This window comes from Ostrea edulis, chromosome 6 (assembly GCF_947568905.1).
Source record: "Ostrea edulis chromosome 6, xbOstEdul1.1, whole genome shotgun sequence".
Taxonomy (NCBI): Eukaryota; Metazoa; Mollusca; class Bivalvia; order Ostreida; family Ostreidae; genus Ostrea; species Ostrea edulis.
The window spans coordinates 79,873,034-79,891,843 of record NC_079169.1 but is presented as its reverse complement, the minus strand read 5'-3'; the positions used below and the strand labels follow the sequence as shown (position 1 = coordinate 79,891,843).

The window sequence follows — 18,810 nt, the reverse complement described above, 5'->3', positions numbered from 1 at the left end:
ACATGTTTTTTCTATATTACATTATAGTTTTGAATTTTCATTGGAGATTTACAAAGACTGGTTGTAGCAAACATACTGATATGAAATTGAAGATACTGAAAGACGTGATCCAGTCCTTAATGTATTGACAGAGAAAACAGGAGTGTTGCCTTGACAGGCGACTTTAGCAATGTTAAACCAACCCATCATAAGTTAAGTCTTGCTATCCAATTGAAAACACCGAACAGCTTACGATTCATTGATTACAATGACGAAGAGAAAGACAGAAAAGCATATGAACGTTTATGCGCATGTTCACAATTTTCACGAAAATAGTATAAAAGAAAGCTCCCTATTACATTTCATTGTACATGTACTTGGGAAAATGGAAATCGAGAGAAAAGGACTTGGTTTGTTGGCGGTTCTCATCCTACAATGCATAGTTGTGTATGCACACGGGGAGTTCAACAGGAAAGGTAACTATTTAAAAAATATCAACAAAATTAATCATTAGAATTCAAACTGTTGGTTAGTAAAGAAAATAATAAATGAAAAAAAAACCTCTGCAAAATTCAAAGAAAAACTTGTAGATCAAGAGATTACATTGAACGTAGGATAACTCCGTCTACATGGTGGTCACAACCTATTAAAAGCATTGGACATAGAATACCTATAGGTTATAGACTTTGTATGGGAAAATATGACGACCTTGGCGAGCTTGCGAGGTCCGTCCGCGACAAAAAACGAGGACTTCATATTTTCCCATACAAAGTCTATAATCTTTTTACTATTTACTTTCAGAAACTAACAATGATTTTATTTTTAACAATTTCTTTATTGGTTTAACTGAGTAAAAGATGAAAAATTGAAAATTAACGGCGTAGTAATTTGAGCCCCCCCCCCCCCCCTCCCCCACTAAAATTTTCAAATTAAAGTTAAATCGTGGTATTTTGTTAAGAAAAATGTTCTAAACGATAAAAGAAGGAATGATTTCTTCCACTCCCGGAGAAATAAATGGCAAAATCTTTTGATTTCTTGAATTACTTTATTGGGAGAACTTTTTTCTTTCTTTCAAAAACCCTTAAAATTTGCGTCATGTTATTAATTTCACTTTAATGAAAATGATAGAAAATAGTACAAATGACTAAATATTTCAAGCCCTATAAAATCTGTAAAATCCAGGAGCCTCAAGGCGGCCCCCAGATCCCCTGCCTCATAAAATGGCGCCCCCGTAACCGCAATTCCTGGATCCGCCCCTGAAGGTATACACATGTAATAAATCAAGAGTAATTTATTTCCAAAGTTATCTACAAACACCCATGTGTAGCCAAAATTTCGATATGTCGCACTAGTAAGTAACTTAACGAAATTCAAACCACAGACCGGTCTACAGATATCAGGTGTATTTCTGGCCTGTCGACATAAAACAGCTCTAACAATGTTTTAGCCTGTCATAGATTAGCTATAGACGTAAACACATGACATAATGTAAGTGGACTGTAGTTACTAATTAGTGCTGTCGTTTTCTCATCATTAGCTCGAGTTAGTAGATAGGTATAGGGAATGAAACTACTACACATTGCCTCTTCATAGGGAATTATTCTACTTTCTGTATTCCTGTACGAGAACATAAAAAAATTACTCATCAATATGGTTTCGCTTTTAAACCCTTTTAATGTTTTCCAAGAAAATTTGTTATATGTAAATTCAAATGCACGTACATGAAATTTTAATGCTTGGTATCTTACGTGTAGAGAAATCGGCATTGTATCGCGAAGACCCAACTGATAGGTTGAATGTAACTTGATGTTGAGTGGATTTATAGTGCAGATTGCATGACAGGGGCCCTGATACGCTTAAAAGTGTGTTTTATATAGTACCTTGTCTTTTTATGAAGAAAAAAACCTTGCGTGTTGAAAATTGATAGCTCGATAGCTACATTTTTGTATACTCAGTGGATAAATTTCATCCACTTTGTATTTATTGATACATGTAGAAACCATCGAATGATAAATTATTGAAAAGATTTTAACTATTTTATCCTTTGCTTAACACAACACACTCCCGTCAATTATTGTGTAACATTATGAGTCAATTAAAATGTCTGTGAGAAGGGCGACAAAGATCGATTGATAATGAAGCCCTATAAGCCAATCAAAATGTCCGTAAGAAAGATAATAAACGATTGATTGATAACGAAGCCCCATAGATCCTTGTATACAAATGGAGTATATTCATTCATTTCACGCGTAAATCTAAATTAATAACAACATACGATTTTGGAAAACCAATTCTTATAAAAGTTTATTGTGAGGTCACTTCAATCCAATTTCCGTGCATATATTACTTTACTTAACATGCAAATGAATTCTTTTCCGAAGATGTTGAACAAATTGTGATGCATTGATCTTTGTGGAAAAAAAATCTATGACATCATCAAGGTAAAATTCTAACAACAACAAAAATACTACAACTTCTCACCAAATTTGTGCTGTAAAACAATTTTGCATTTGACGTGTGATATCATATAGAACTATTTTGAAATGCATTTCACGAGAAAACTACAAACAACTTTGCATTTTACATTGTGTGTTGTAATACATATAAAACATGAGCTACAAATTACGTTAGTTGCAGTTAGTTGTTTTTTTTAAAAAAAGAAATGTATAGTGAAAAAAAAAATGAAATGACTCAGTTATGGTAATATACTGTACATATATTGTACATGTACAATGTATTTATGTGTGTTCGAATACAGCTGGATTCTCAGTAACTGTACGCGTCAATTCTAAATTAACAATCATTTTTGCTCAGTTTATTCTTATTTTAAAGCTTCAATCGTCAGACCTTTTTTCTTTGAAATTAGATGATCAGATATCTATAGATGTACTGATGTACTTTTGTAATTTTAGAATTAAAATTCATTTTTCGATTTGTATATAGGTTAGTGTGTACCCCACTGCCCAGCCAAACCGAGTTATACATTAAGCAAAAAGGTCAGGGTACATTTACCTAAATTTTTATTTGATGCCCAATTAACTGGATTCTTTAAAATACGGAAAGGCCAGTCTTGTATATATGTAGCTGACTGTCCGTGTCGAAGAAAAAAGAAAGCTGGGGAGTATTAAACACCTCGTTAAACTCTAGACTTTCTCTACCTGTCACGTTATTTCGCGTTTCCAACTGACGTAGGTGTGGTAATATGGTATGGCTGATATACATATACCCCCTCTACCCGTTGTGTACAGTTATAAACGTTACATAATGAACATATATCAAATGTATTACGCTGATATCCGTACTCGTCTTTTTTATTCAAAGCAATTGGGAAATTGGAGTCGAGACGTATTCTGAATGAACTGCGGAGAAGACATACTGCACACGTATACAAGGTAAGCCTGCTCCTTTTTCCTCCCATCCATCGCCTCCCCCCCCCCCACCCCCCCCCCCCACCCACCTCTTCAACCCTTGTTAATCATTATTTAACTATTGACTCTTATCTGTTCACTTTTGTAATTTGAATTTAATTCGGTCACAGAAGACTTATACGCTAAGCGCTGTAGCTGAGTGGGTTCAAAATGTGGGAGTGATACACCTGGTAATTTTTCCTCTACCATTTCATTATATATTTATACAAAACATCTGTAATAACCCCAGATCACAATTATTTGTCGTTCATTTCTCACAATTCTTCATTCATCTTGTAAAGAAAATTGAATTTCATCAATTTTCAATTGCATGCTGCACTTCCCAATGCTGCAATTTCTCAATTTCAATGCAGTGCAATTGCACTGTCTGATGTGTTTCATACCAATTTTTAGACCGTTCTTGGCACTCTGATTTTAGACATTAACGGCAAACTAACAACTCACCAGCTGTATGACAAACGGGATTATTTCAGCTTCTTCATCGTCAACTTCCCATATTTATGTAGGAATATCCCATTATCACCTGCATATGGTGTTTATATCTCTCAAATGATTCGATACGCAAGGGCTTGTTTTGCGTATGGTCAGTTTTTAAATCGAGGTAAGCTAATGACAAACAAGTTGATGGTACATGGGTTTCAAAAGTCTTGATTAAAGTAAGCATTTCGTAAATGACATGGTCGTTATAACGATCTAGTTCGTCAATACGGTGTAACCAATGAGCTACCGCGACCGGTTACGCATTGTACATTTATGCATATCTTCATTTCCAATGTATTGTCTTTGATATCTTTACAAATTGTAATAATAGCCATTTCCTCATAAATGCACTGCATTTAATTTGTGAATGATGCACGTATAAATGTTGGTAAATATGAGAAATCTGTCGATTTTAACGGTTTGGAATTCCGACAGAAATAAAAGTACATGTAGAATGTAAATATAAGAAATGAATTTTCAGTTTTGAAAATAGATGAAGGAACGAATTGCTGCGTTTCACGCCAGCATACTTTTCACGAAGAGCTAACGCGCTCAAGAAGTATGCCGGCGCGAAGCGTCGCATTTCTTACATATCTATCTAGTCTCAATGAAATTCTAAGAATACGTGAATATTTATCCACAATATTCATCAGCATGATTTTTATCCAGAAGTCATTTTCCGATTTACGACACGAGGAGGCAAATGTTAACAAGTTGGCACATCGGGCTTTAAACAAGGATGAGAAAACGGATGCTGGACAAAAAGAAGACGGAGACGAGCTCATCAAAGAGACTCTTGAGGTAAGAAAACAAAATAAAGCAAGTACTAGTCCATACATTTTGCTATGTTACATGAAACTGAAATTCACTGGTCGATCGATTGTCTTACTTATATGAAACATATTATTCTGAATGTTTTCATTTTCATGTCGTAAGAGTAGGGCGATACATTGTAGCTGAGTATTTGTGACAATACATGTATATAATTGTTAATTGAAAATTACAAACAATTCCAAAACCAAAGCATGTAAATTGTATTTATAAGACGTCAACTGAATCAAGTAAGTTTTGCTTTTTTTTTTTTATTAAGGTTCCGCATGAATCCCTATAATGCTTACATTGTCCGTCTGTCCATCCACCCGTCAACAGTTTTGTTGTGACGCAATAACTCAAAGAGTTTCAATCGTACATTTTTCAAATTCTGCACAGAAATGTATTTTTAAAAATATACAATTTTTTTTTTGAAAAATAAAGGAAATCTATTGCATATTGGACTTGATAAATAATTTAGTTAGAGTTATTGCCCTTGGATTAAATGCTTTGAAACATATAATTGATTATTGATATATAACTTAGACTTTCGAAATATTTTATGGTTGACAAGATTTTTTACAATAACTATTGAAAAAGATTCCAACAAAATTAATGTTCCTGTCATGCATAAATCTTATTAAATCATTGACTTTGTGAAATCTTATGACGTAATAGGAGGATGGAACTACGTTAAGTTGTGCGAGAAGCCTAGAATCAGAAGTATGAAAAGATATCATAATGGTACGATTTAGGAACACCAGCTCCATACACAAGGCCGACCAAGTTACACGTTGTTCTAAACGGGCACCTGTAAAATGCGAAACGAAAGCTACCGAAACGAAACAGATTGCATAACCGAACACCTTTGATTATCAGTGGCGGATTTAAATTTTCAAATTTAATATAAATCGTGTCTTGTTTAGGAAAGTGTACAACACGATAAAAGAAGCAAGAATTTCTTCCACTCCCGGAGAAATAAATGACAAAATCTTTTGATTTCTTGAATTATTTTATTGGGAGAACTTAATTTTTTCCAAAAACCCTTAAAATTTGCGTCATTTTATTAATTTCACCTTCTTAAAAATGATAGAAAATAGTGCAAATGATTAAATAGGAGACATATTTCAAGCCCTATGAAATCTGTAAAATCCATGCTTCGCCCCCGGTCCCCTACCAGGGCTTTGCCCTCGATCCACTGGGAGCCTCAAGCCCCACTGCCTCATAAAGTAGCGCCCCCCGTAACCAGAATTCCTGGATACGCCCGATTATAGTAATTAAAATTCGTAATCTCAGGGCCCTGTGAAAGTTACCACATACTCCCCTTTGATGTAGGTATTCGAGTTGACTGATACAAAGTTTTAAAGTTGGAAAGGGGGATGAGCAATCACAACGTACATATCCGAAGTTAATTAAATCATACCATGTACAATTAGTTTCGGATCAAGAAATTTCAGATTGGAGGGTTACAGTCTCGCAGGTCGGATGTCTCGGGAAACACACTAAACGAGGGGGGAGGGAGGGAGGGGAGGGGGTCGCCGGCGTTGTTTCAGTATTTTTTGCTCTAAAGACAAATCTATGTATACATATGGATATTGTGTATTTGTATGAAGTATATCAAACGATGGATTCTGAGTATGTCTTCCCGTTCTCTTTGTAATTTCTGCTTCCTTTGCTCAGAATGCCGTTTTCAATCCCCCATTTTAGCAACAGAGTTATCTTTAGACTTACTGCATATCAATAATAATTCTAATAATATATATCTTACCGAATTTTATTCGTATAATATGGTACTATATATTTTTTCCATTATTGAAAGTACTCGCACCTACATGCAAAAGCAGTTAGAGATCAAATAAGAGGTTAAACGTCTTCCTGCTTTCAACTGTCTCAGACACCAGCTTCTTTAAACAATGTTTGATGCTAACCGATAGACCGCTCATTAATGTATCAGTCAACCCGATAAACCACATCAACATGGAAGCCAGTTTAATTTATATGTGGTAACTTTCACAAGGACCGGAGATACCAATTTTATTATCTTGATCACATAGGCCGGTTATACATATGTACAATCTGTTTCTTTGGGTTTCGTTTCGTTTCGGCAGATTTCATTTCGTTTCGCATTTTACAGGTACCTGTTCTAAACACTGTTTTGGAAGACAAATTTACGTGAAAGAATTTTGAACAAAATACAATAATGGTACAATTTGAAATCTCAAGGTCAAAACCCAAGGCCGAAACATGCACGTGTCTATCGCTTGACTCGTATTTGTTGGTTAACTCTTCAGTTTGATTCATTTAATGTCTAATATAATATGCTTGTCTTTTTTCGATTGCGTGGACCCACTTAAGCTGGTACTTGATATATTCGGAAGGTTGCAATAAAATTTGAGATAAACTGGTCAGTTTTTACTATTAGAGAATGGATTTAAATCATATATCGACGTGCAGTTCTTTGGAATAAATGATCCATGCTAAACCACAGGCCTTGGAATATGGATCTCTGATCTGAGATCAACACATTTATTTTCGTTTTACCTATGTTTTGTAAATTATCAAATATGTTATTTTCGTCTCTGTTACCTATAAGTAAGGATCACCTTATCAGAAAACTTGTTTACTAATGCGTGCTGCATGATCCATGCCCCAAAGTGCCTGTGTATATATTAAACTACCCCTAATGTAAGTGATTTTATGTGACCCCACCATGGGCGACTTCTGGTGAAATACTGAGCCCGAAACGTACGATTAAAAACAAGCGATAAATTTTCTTCAGAAAAATTGTGACGCGCGGGCGCGCCAAATACAACTAGCCTTCTTAGCTCTCTGATTCTGACTACGGAATACTCCGTTTACCTGATCAAGAGATACGGCTCAGAGCAGGTGTGACCGGTCGACATGGGATGTTTACTCCTCCTAGATAACTGATCCCACCTCTGGTATATACAGGGGTCCGTGTTTTCCCAACTCTCTGTCATATATTCCTTGTAGGAGCTATGGGATTGATCACCGTTATCTTCACCTTTTCACGTATGATGCTGATTTTCCCCGGTGAACCCCTTCACTAATCAAACTCTTAGTCATCTTCACAAGTCACGGGTTATTGATTCGTTACCTCGCACTGAGTACAATAAATCTTAGTCAACTTTCAGCCTTTAGACTTTCCATTCAGTAATTTGTTTATAAACTCTCATAAATAATATTTTGGTCCGCAAAGGGGTGGGCGGACTCTCGGGATCAGCCCTTGTAATATAACCTTTTTAAGTGTTGTGTAATTAGGCCTAGATGTTTGTTTTACGTCCCGTCAAGAATTTACCACACATATTGAGACGTCACCAGCTGTAGGTGAAGCATAACAAATTTAGACCTATACTTAACGCTCAAGGCCATAGCAGTGATTTTTTAAGGTCACCTGAGTTTACCTATTGCAATTGGTGTTGTCCGTCGTCGTGCAGTAACAATTCAACATTTTTAACTCCTTTTTCATAACTATCATTCCAATTCTTTTCAAATTTGGTATGAAGAACAAGTGGGACATAAATTGTAAATTTCAGAACTCCTGGGGTCCTAAGCACGAGGCAAAAACTGCCCAAAATTGACCAATTTCCAAAAAATCTCTACAACCGCACGTGTAAGAAAAACTAAATGCATAGTGATATAGAGCAGGACGACCTCCACCAAAATTGCAAATTTCATGATCCCCGGGGTAGGGGTTCTGACCCCAGGACGGGACCAAACTTAGAATATAGTGGTTTTGAATAACATCTTAAGTGCTATTTATACTAAATTGACACTAAATGGATATTTAGAAAGAGCAGGTTGTCCTCCGCCAAAATTGTAAATATGATGATCCCAGTGGTAGGGGTTTGGTATCAGGATGGGACCAAATTCTTCAGTTATTAAATGTGTGAACAATAAACATTTTTAACTTCTTAATAACTACCATTCCAATTCTTTTCAAATTTGATGTAAAGCATCTTTGGAACAAGGGGGGCATAAATTGTAAATTTCAGGATTCCTGCACCCCTGGGGCCCTAAGGGCGGGGCAAAAACTGCCCAAAATTAACCAATTTTCAAAAATCGTCTTGTCTAGAACCGCACATGTATACGAAAAATTAAACGCATAGCGATGTAGAGCAGGAAGGCCTCCAACAAAATGATAAAGTTTATGATCCCCGGGCTAAGGGTTCTTACCCCAGGGTGGGACCAAACTTGGTATATAGTGTTTATGTGTAAAACATTTAAATAACTAATGATCTTCTTTAGTTCTATTGTTACTAAATTTAAACTAAATGTACATTTAGAAGGATTAGATAGTCCTTTACCAAAATAGTAAATTCCATGATCCTAGGGGTAAGGGTTTGGTTTCAGGGTGGTGTCAAAATTATAATGATTTGAAGGACTTATTTAAGTTTGCTGATACTGTATAAAATCTAAATGCAAACTTAGAAATAGTAGAAAAGGATGTACAAAAATTGGTGAATATCACAACCCAGGGTTTTGACTCTAGGATGAGTCCAAATTAGTAATATCTTTTAATGTTAATTCACCTATTATATTTTGTAAAACCTTTCGTCAATGTATGCACTTTTGAAGGCATTGGAGTTTTAAGAACACGTCATTTTTATACTGTTGCTGAACATTAGAATTTAGCTTAGATATTCAAAACAGGAAATATTTTCTAGATTTCATAGTCCATGGGAGTAGTGATACTTTTCACTAGTACTCAGGTGACCGTTAAGGCCTGTGGGAGTGGTGATGCTTTTCACTAGTATTCAGGTGACCGTTAAGGCCTGTGGGAGTAGCGATACTTTACATTAGTACTCAGGTGACCGTTAAGGCCTGTGGGCCTCTTGCTTTAACATGCCAACACTTACCGCGACCTTTGTTTCTACGTCATATCCGAAAGACCCGTGATTCTCACTTTAAGGTGGCTCACTACACCCAAAAATAGTTTCTCAAATCAGTACGAATTGATTTAATTATATCGTCGACTGACCAGTTTCGGTGACCTTAGTGATAAACCGCGATTTTCTCATTAATCACTTGGATTAAATAAATAAATAACACACCTACCTTCAAAATAATTAAATTCCTTTACTTTCAACCAAAACTTCCAAATTCATTGGTACGTTAATTGAATGTATTTCCATAACAAAAAACCTGTCACTTTGTGGTCCTAAAACGGTGACGTCACCTAGTTCGGGTTTGCCAAAAGTATGTAACCGTTAAAACAGGAGGAATGTGCAACTAGACGTCAATGAATAAAATCACGTAGTGTAGAATTCTAGACGTCAATGAATAAAATAACGTAGTGTAGAATTCTAGACTTTTGGTATACTTTATATTAATTTGAATGTTTGCTTGAAAAAGTAATAAGTAAATGGGCTTATTTTGGGGATGCTTGTGTTGATTTTTTCCATACTCTCCTTCAAGTGGTTCATTTTCGGGGGAAAATTGAAGACGTACTCTATAATGTTGGCAAACACTACGGCGAAATTGATGATGCAATCTACACCCGGAAACGACAACGCGCACACGTAAACAAAAGGTCACCGATTCTGGTCAGTCACCGAAATAGGTCAGTCGACGATGAAAGATATGATGATATACAATAAATACTTATGCCAGAAAGGCAAAAAATATACAAATTTCGATAAAAACATGATTTTCAAAAAAATCATTTCAACACATTTGAACAAAAGACTCTGGGGGATTTGAACTCGAGATCTACAGATCACCAGCCCAATGCTTTAACCACTGAGTTACGATGATAGACAAATAAAATCGATACAAATAATTTCACAAAACATTCAAATCGCCAATCGTGGTGTCACACAGAGTATAAGCTTTAGTGTAGTGAGCTATACCTTAAAGCGCCGAACGTAGTCTCTACATATATTTACGTCTTAGACTTGATGCAGCGATGATACGAGCGGGGCTCAAACTCACGACCTCCCGGACTCAAACTCACGACCTCCCGGACTCAAACTCACAACCTCCCGGACTCAAACTCACGACCTCCCGGACTCAAACTCATGACCTCCCGGTTACGAAGCGAACGCTACCGCTACCGGTTTAAAGTGTTGAAATAACTGTATAATAATAATAACTGTATAATAATAATAAATCAATGTTCATCCTGGAGAAATTTCGTTTTTTCATAATTTGAGTTTGAAGATCATGAGCATTGTAGGAAAATGGAAAGACGCATTGATGCCAATTTTCCTACGTGGTTGGCGAACCTCACCCCCACCCCCATCCTAGAAAAGAATGACAAATTACAATTTCATTATTTATATTTACACCAACACTAAATAATTTTATTGTTGAATAAATGATAGTTGAACGCATTTTAGGTCTATAAAATACACATTTACAACATGTTTCGTAAAGTGGAACAGCAAATTAATCGGACAGATGGCCTCATGAATTTCTTATTTATGATAAAATTCAAAGTTTGGAATTTCTGAGATCATGCAATGATTCACCAAGATTTATATTAGATTTACAGTCAGTTGTTGATATTTTTCGTTAATACGAAAAATACTTTAGGCCAAGAATTATTGACATCTGTTGTTTTCAAGTGCTTCGGTTGTTGACACATGGCTCACCCGGACCGTGGTTTGACTCCAAGCCTAGTGTTGCCTGCTGGTTTACCCAAGATTGCAATATGGACTCGAAATAAGGAGAGAGAAAACTATTCCATGATTTCAATTAACTCGATTATGTACGGGTTGTACATCGTTATATATTACAGGGCAAAGTTGATCCCAACTCTGATGTCGTCAATCTGCTGGAGAGTATGGTTGTGGATGACGGAAATGAGCATAATGAGCATGTAAGTACAAACACCTCACAACTGTTTGAATTCTTCATCCATTCACAGTAAATTGATGGTGATATATTGATGATAATTGTATTCCATAGACTGCTGTAAACAGCCTGAATTTTAAATGAAAAATCGACAAATGATAAAACTAAAATAATTTTGAACTGGTTACTTTTAGCCTGCTGGAATTGCCAAGATTGCTTCGGGGAAAGGGAAAGTGTTTGGCGATACTCACGACAAGCTTAAACTAACACCAGAACAAATGAAGGATCTTCAAATCAGTGTAAGTCATGAAATGGAACGAAGGTCGGTAATTCATTGACAGGTTTTATTATACAGGGGTATACAGGAATCAGACTCTCCGTCCGTCCACATAATTTGTCCAAAGTATATTTTTAATATTAATGAAAAGATTTGATTACAACTTTATGTATATCTTATATGAACGATGAAGTTGTGCATCTGCTATTTTGATTTGAGGTTTTTAACATTTAAGGAAATTAAGGGTATATTATAGGGGTGTTGTCATTGTCCAGAGTATATCTTGAAAACCAGTTAGCATGTTTATTGCAAACTTTGTGAATATATTATGTATATAACGAAGTTGTGTACCCGTATTTTTATGCCCCCCTTCAAAGAAGAGGGGCATATTTGTTTGCATCTGTCGGTCGGTCGGTAGACCACATGTTGTCCGCTCAATATCTTGAGAACCATTCTCTTGATCGTAATGATATTTCATATGTGGGTTGATTATGAAAAGAAAAGGACCCCTATTGTTTTTCAGGTCAAAAAGTTAAAGGTCAAGGGTCAATCTACTCTGGACATAAGATTATACTGTCCGCTCAATATCTTGAGAACCCTTTGCTTGGCAAACATCAGACTTAGTACACTGGTATATCTTCAGAAGAAGATGACTCCTATTGATTTTGAGGTCACATGGTCAAAGGTCAAACTAGACATGGGAATATACTGTCTGCTCAGTATCTTGAGAACCCTTTTCTTGACAGACATCAAACTTGGTGCACTGATACATCTTCAGAAGAATTTTGCACCATGGGGGGCATATGTGTTTTACAAACATCTCTTGTTTATTGAGATTCTCAACAATCAAGGAAGTTATGTAATATGTTTATTTTCATTTCACAAGTGTTTATTTCCTTTCTTAACTTTATAGACTTTGTCATTAGAAAGGGTCTAACAGAATGGTTATTGTCCTTCGGATTATCCTTCGTGGACAAGCACGTATCTCTGCTGGTGGACACTCTGTCCTTGAGGATGCTTGTCACTTGATAGATACTCTTCCATGAATATAGACAATAACGATACAATACTGGCTGACACGTCGCCCCGAATAAGAAAAAGGTGTCACTCTGTGGAGTCTATAAGGGGCAAAGGTTCTAATAGAATGGTTGGTGTTTCCCTGAAAATTTATACCCCTACAACATAGTTCTTTTTGTCAAAACGATGTTTTATCTTCAATGAGCACATCTTCACTATTCTCCACCATCCAATGTAACCTGCGGGGAGTATTGAGCCTGTTAAGACATTTCTAGCTTTACTGCTATTTATCGAGGCCTCTGTACTTAATCCGCTTTATTGCTATTTATCGAGGCCTCTGTACTTAATCCGCTTTATTGCTATTTATCGAGGCCTCTGTACTTAATCCGCTTTATTGCTATTTATCGAGGCCTCTGTACTTAATCCGCTTTATTGCTATTTATCGAGGCCTCTGTACTTAATCCGCTTTATTGCTATTTATCGAGGCCTCTGTACTTAATCCGCTTTATTGCTATTTATCGAGGCCTCTGTACTTAATCCGCTTTATTGCTATTTATCGAGGCCTCTGTACTTAATCCGCTTTATTGCTATTTATCGAGGCCTCTGTACTTAATCCGCTTTATTGCTATTTATCGAGGCCTCTGTACTTAATCCGCTTTATTGCTATTTATCGAGGCCTCTGTACTTAATCCGCTTTTACACTTTCGTTTCATTACAGGGAATCCTTTTCTTCACTTAGACATTAAGCTAATTGTACAATCACGCTGATCATTAAAATACTTAGACATTAAGCTAATTGTACAATCACGCTGATCATTAAAATACTCAGACATTAAGCTAATTGTACAATCACGCTGATCATTAAAATACTTAGACATTAAGCTAATTGTACAATCACGCTGATCATTAAAATACTTAGACATTAAGCTAATTGTACAATCACGCTGATCATTAAAATACTTAGACATTAAGCTAATTGTACAATCACGCTGATCATTAAAATACTTAGACATTAAGCTAATTGTACAATCACGCTGATCATTAAAATACTTAGACATTAAGCTAATTGTACAATCACGCTGATCATTAAAATACTTAGACATTAAGCTAATTGTACAATCACGCTGATCATTAAAATACTTAGACATTAAGCTAATTGTACAATCACGCTGATCATTAAAATACTTAGACATTAAGCTAATTGTACAATCACGCTGATCATTAAAATACTTAGACATTAAGCTAATTGTACAATCACGCTGATCATTAAAATACTTAGACATTAAGCTAATTGTACAATCACGCTGATCATTAAAATACTTAGACATTAAGCTAATTGTACAATCACGCTGATCATTAAAATACTTAGACATTAAGCTAATTGTACAATCACGCTGATCATTAAAATACTTAGACATTAAGCTAATTGTACAATCACGCTGATCATTAAAATACTTAGACATTAAGCTAATTGTACAATCACGCTGATCATTAAAATACTTAGACATTAAGCTAATTGTACAATCACGCTGATCATTAAAATACTTAGACATTAAGCTAATTGTACAATCACGCTGATCATTAAAATACTTAGACATTAAGCTAATTGTACAATCACGCTGATCATTAAAATCTATTACTACTTCTTCACTTAGACATTAAGCTAATTGTACAATCACGCTGATCATTAAAATATATTACTACTTCTTCACTTAGACATTAAGCTAATTGTACAATCACGCTGATCATTAAAATCTATTACTACTTCTTCACTTAGACATTAAGCTAATTGTACAATCACGCTGATCATTAAAATCTATTACTACTTCTTCACTTAGACATTAAGCTAATTGTACAATCACGCTGATCATTAAAATCTATTACTACTTCTTCACTTAGACATTAAGCTAATTGTACAATCACGCTGATCATTAAAATCTATTACTACTTCTTCACTTAGACATTAAGCTAATTGTACAATCACGCTGATCATTAAAATCTATTACTACTTCTTCACTTAGACATTAAGCTAATTGTACAATCACGCTGATCATTAAAATCTATTACTACTTCTTCACTTAGACATTAAGCTAATTGTACAATCACGCTGATCATTAAAATACTTAGACATTAAGCTAATTGTACAATCACGCTGATCATTAAAATCTATTACTACCAAAACGTTATTAGATCAAATTCATATTGAAATATCTTTTAGTTCATGGTTGAATTTTTAAACCTTCGTGTGATATTATTAAGTTTAATCATTTGACTAATATTCACAGGGCACTGGAAAAGGAAGAAGGAATTTTATGAAATCAGCTACGCTTTGGACAGATAAAATCATTCCCTATACAATTGCGAGCAGTTTATGTAAGTCCTATGTTTTATTAAGTGTTTTTGAAAACGCGATCTTACGTACAGGAATATTTAACCACTCTCTTGTATTAAACACTGTAGATAATTAATTTAACTACACTGATAACAAGTTAAAATTCGCGATATACAGATATACATGTCGCGAAATTACGACTAAATTGAAATACATGTATATCGTAATCAATGGTAGAATCGAGCGTGAATTACATTACAAAGATACATGTACATGTATATATGACGAGCGGTGATATTAACATCGAAATTCAACGCGGGTAACAGATTATAAGAGTTTCTTTTGCATGTATTTAAATTCTTTTTAAGTTTTTTTTTCCCTTTTTACAGCCGCTAAACAGAGCAACGTAGATGTCATTAATAAATCAATAAAACAGTTTACGGACTACACGTGCTTGAAGTGGGTCCCGTATGGTTCCGAAGAAGCCAAAAAGGCCTCGTATTCTTCATACATCGAGTTCTTTTCAGAAAGGTATATGATAACATGGTTATCTTTTTTTAACTTGCTTTGCAAGATCTGCCAAAAAATGAATATGGAATAAATCATGTTAATACTTTTTTCAATAGAGTGATCATAGTCTGTGATGTTCACTTATTTGTTCTGCACGCGAGTTTATTTATATTTTGTAGTGGATGCTGGTCGTATGTCGGACGAGTTAATGACGGTAAACAACAAATAAGTCTGCAGGATCCCGGTTGTGTTACAGTAATTATATATAATTATGCTCTCCATTTTTATAAGAATATAAAATACTATTCGAAGAAACAGGTTTTCTCATGTCCCGCAGCTTTGTTATTTTTCTTGGCAATTAACAATAGAATACATATTGTTGGTTGAAAATTGTCATTTATTAATGACAATTGAAGAAGTTGAAAACTTATTTACAACCCCTGGCCTATAATAGGGAGATCCCCGAGCATCAAAACTACAACTCAGACAACCTAAAGAATGACAGAATGACATTGGGATATCCCTAATTTTTATAAATCCTGTTAAATACAAACATAATAAATTAGAAAAATAAGGTGGCACCTTAACATTTTGCCATAAAATCCAATGACAATTGGATTTCCACCACCAACATTTTGCATCTTTTTTATTGCATGGTTTTTTTTATTGTATGTTATTCTTATTTATTTTTTGTATGATGATAGTAGACGTCTTTGCTCAATATCGTCTCGAAAGGTCGATAAAATATGTTTTCACCGATACCTTTTTTTTTCATATTTAATCCAGCCAACACTTCAAAAGTACAAGGCAATAAATCTATTCTCATATGTTTATAAACTACATGTACATATGTAGACACCGTCTAACTTAGATGTTTATGTAACATAATTTACTGCAAAGAGAGTATTTATAAACTCCATCTTACTAAAATAGATTTATTTACTGTCTTGATTTAAATATATTCTATTTTTAGTATAAGATTTATAAGCGTTTGATGACAAAATCACGTGACAACAACCAAATAACCACAGGCTGTAAATGATATGGTTGCAATGTATAATACCGGTAATATATTTCATAAAGTAAATCTGTATAGTCAATGTACATCTACTTTCTTTCTTTCTTATTTTTCTTCTTCTTTTTTTTTTTTTTTTTTTTTTTTTTTTTTTTTTACAAAATTACTTTAAAGCGGATTAATTGGTTATCAAAGTTATAAATTTCCCCCTACTTACATTGTACATACTTGAAACCATTTGCAGGTAAAAGAAAACGGTGAAAAGATTATTAAACAAAAGCACCACAAAGCTAGTTAAGGGTACATACTTGTAATATGCCCCTGATAATGCTTACATAGGGTGTTTATCTTAAGCCATACTTTGTAGAACTTTGCTTCAGGTAGTATCCGCCATCACCAAGCTGTGACATACTTTCCTTGCATCATATGAATAAATGTTCTTCCACTGTAGCTTAAAGCTGTGATAAGAGGTAGATAGACAAACCAAGAGCTCTGTGTGCAAAATATTTCCCCATATTCGACCAATTTCCAACAACCTGTAAATATTCAATATGTCAATGAAAATGAAAATTTGTTGAGAACCCTTGCATTATGCAGTTATTCACAAATACACTAGTTTCTAAACTGTGAGAGGAAGTATAGGAACAAACCATGTCCATAATTTATTTTGATATAATATTTCCTCAAAGTGGACTAAGTTCAACAAATTGTAATTTTCTTAAAAATTGAAGAAAATCAAAATCCTTGCCACATGCACATCTTCCATACCCATGTAAATACTCAGTAAAATAAGAAGTTCCTCACTTGAAAACTGTGGAAGGAAAAACAGACAAATCATGTACTCTCTATGTAATAATTCCTCAAAACTGATAACTTCAATCCTACCTACATGCACATCTTCAATATCCATACAAACACTGTTTAACAAGATGGTTTCCACTTGAAAATTGGGCAATCGTTTGCCGGACAAATTATGTACCCTCCATATAACAATAACTTTCAAAAAAGGGGCAAAAAACCAACAAGAGAGGTCGAATTGGATCAAAATTGCAACATGATCTAGAGTGATCCACAAAGAAGCAAAAGAGCAAGTTTCAGCTTGATAAGTGACATAGAAATGAAATTAGAAACAGAATCCCCCCTTCCCAACGAACGGACATCGCTGTACCATTATACGTTCCGTCTAAAGACGGGCGTACAAAAAGTAAATATAGGGGGTACGTGTAAATTACATTTGCCGCTCGTAAAGTTTATTAGGCGTCTATAATAGCCCCACGTGCATCACGGGGATCCCAACATGATGTACATGACTTGGACACAACTGTCTAAATTTACGTCTGATATTTTCATTATTTTTTAATGTAAGACACTGTACTATAGTAACATAATACAAAGATTTAAACAGATAAAACCACCGATGATCTCCGAAAGTCTGAACCGGTCACGTGACTTTCACTTGATTCGTGCAATAGAAATGGCCGCGTTACAGTTGTTTGTAAATACCGATTTAAAGTCGAATAATTAAGTTAAAACATATGAAATAATGTATGACACGTGGTACATGTACAGCCTCATACACAAAGCAAATACGTATGTGGGATGATTTAACAGCGTTTTCAAAAGGTAAAAAAAAATGTCGAAATTTGGATCATCCAACTTTTTAAAATTTGAGACAAGAAATGTTAATATTTCTACATAACGTTTATTATGAAAAATGCATAGAGCATTGAGATTTATCTTGATCATTTATTTATCATGATGCATTTTCCAGGTCTCCACCACTATACATGAAATGGCCCATGCAATTGGACAAGAGCATGAACAATCTCGCAGTGATCGTGATAATTACGTTACTATGTTGTGGGCCAACACCAATGGTGCAGAACGTAACCCAAACATGGCAAAGAGCATCACACACGATTACAATCCTTATGATTATGAGTCAGTTCTCCAGTACAGTTTAACGGTCAGTTCCTTAATTTCTAGATACATGCTACCGCTACTGGATTTCGATAAATATAAAATACCAATTACACGTTTCTTGCTTTTGTTTAAAGAATGAAAGTTTACTCATTTCTACTCATTTTATACGATATTCCCATAAAATGTAGACATTAGACTAATGACATTTGCTTGAAGGACA

At 34.9% G+C, this 18,810-nt stretch overlaps 1 protein-coding gene across 1 annotated transcript in view; it reads left to right on the top strand.

Moving 5' to 3' along the window:
- The window catches only part of LOC130047327 (blastula protease 10-like), a 51,570-nt gene that overhangs the window by 23,600 nt on the left and 9,160 nt on the right, over positions 1–18,810 (top strand). The window contains exons 2-8 of the mRNA XM_056142007.1: positions 4,557–4,688; positions 11,461–11,541; positions 11,711–11,815; positions 15,096–15,183; positions 15,532–15,673; positions 15,832–15,907; positions 18,439–18,633. Of these exons, the coding sequence (XP_055997982.1) occupies positions 4,557–4,688; positions 11,461–11,541; positions 11,711–11,815; positions 15,096–15,183; positions 15,532–15,673; positions 15,832–15,907; positions 18,439–18,633 (819 nt within the window). The remainder of the gene's footprint in view (positions 1–4,556; positions 4,689–11,460; positions 11,542–11,710; positions 11,816–15,095; positions 15,184–15,531; positions 15,674–15,831; positions 15,908–18,438; positions 18,634–18,810) is intronic.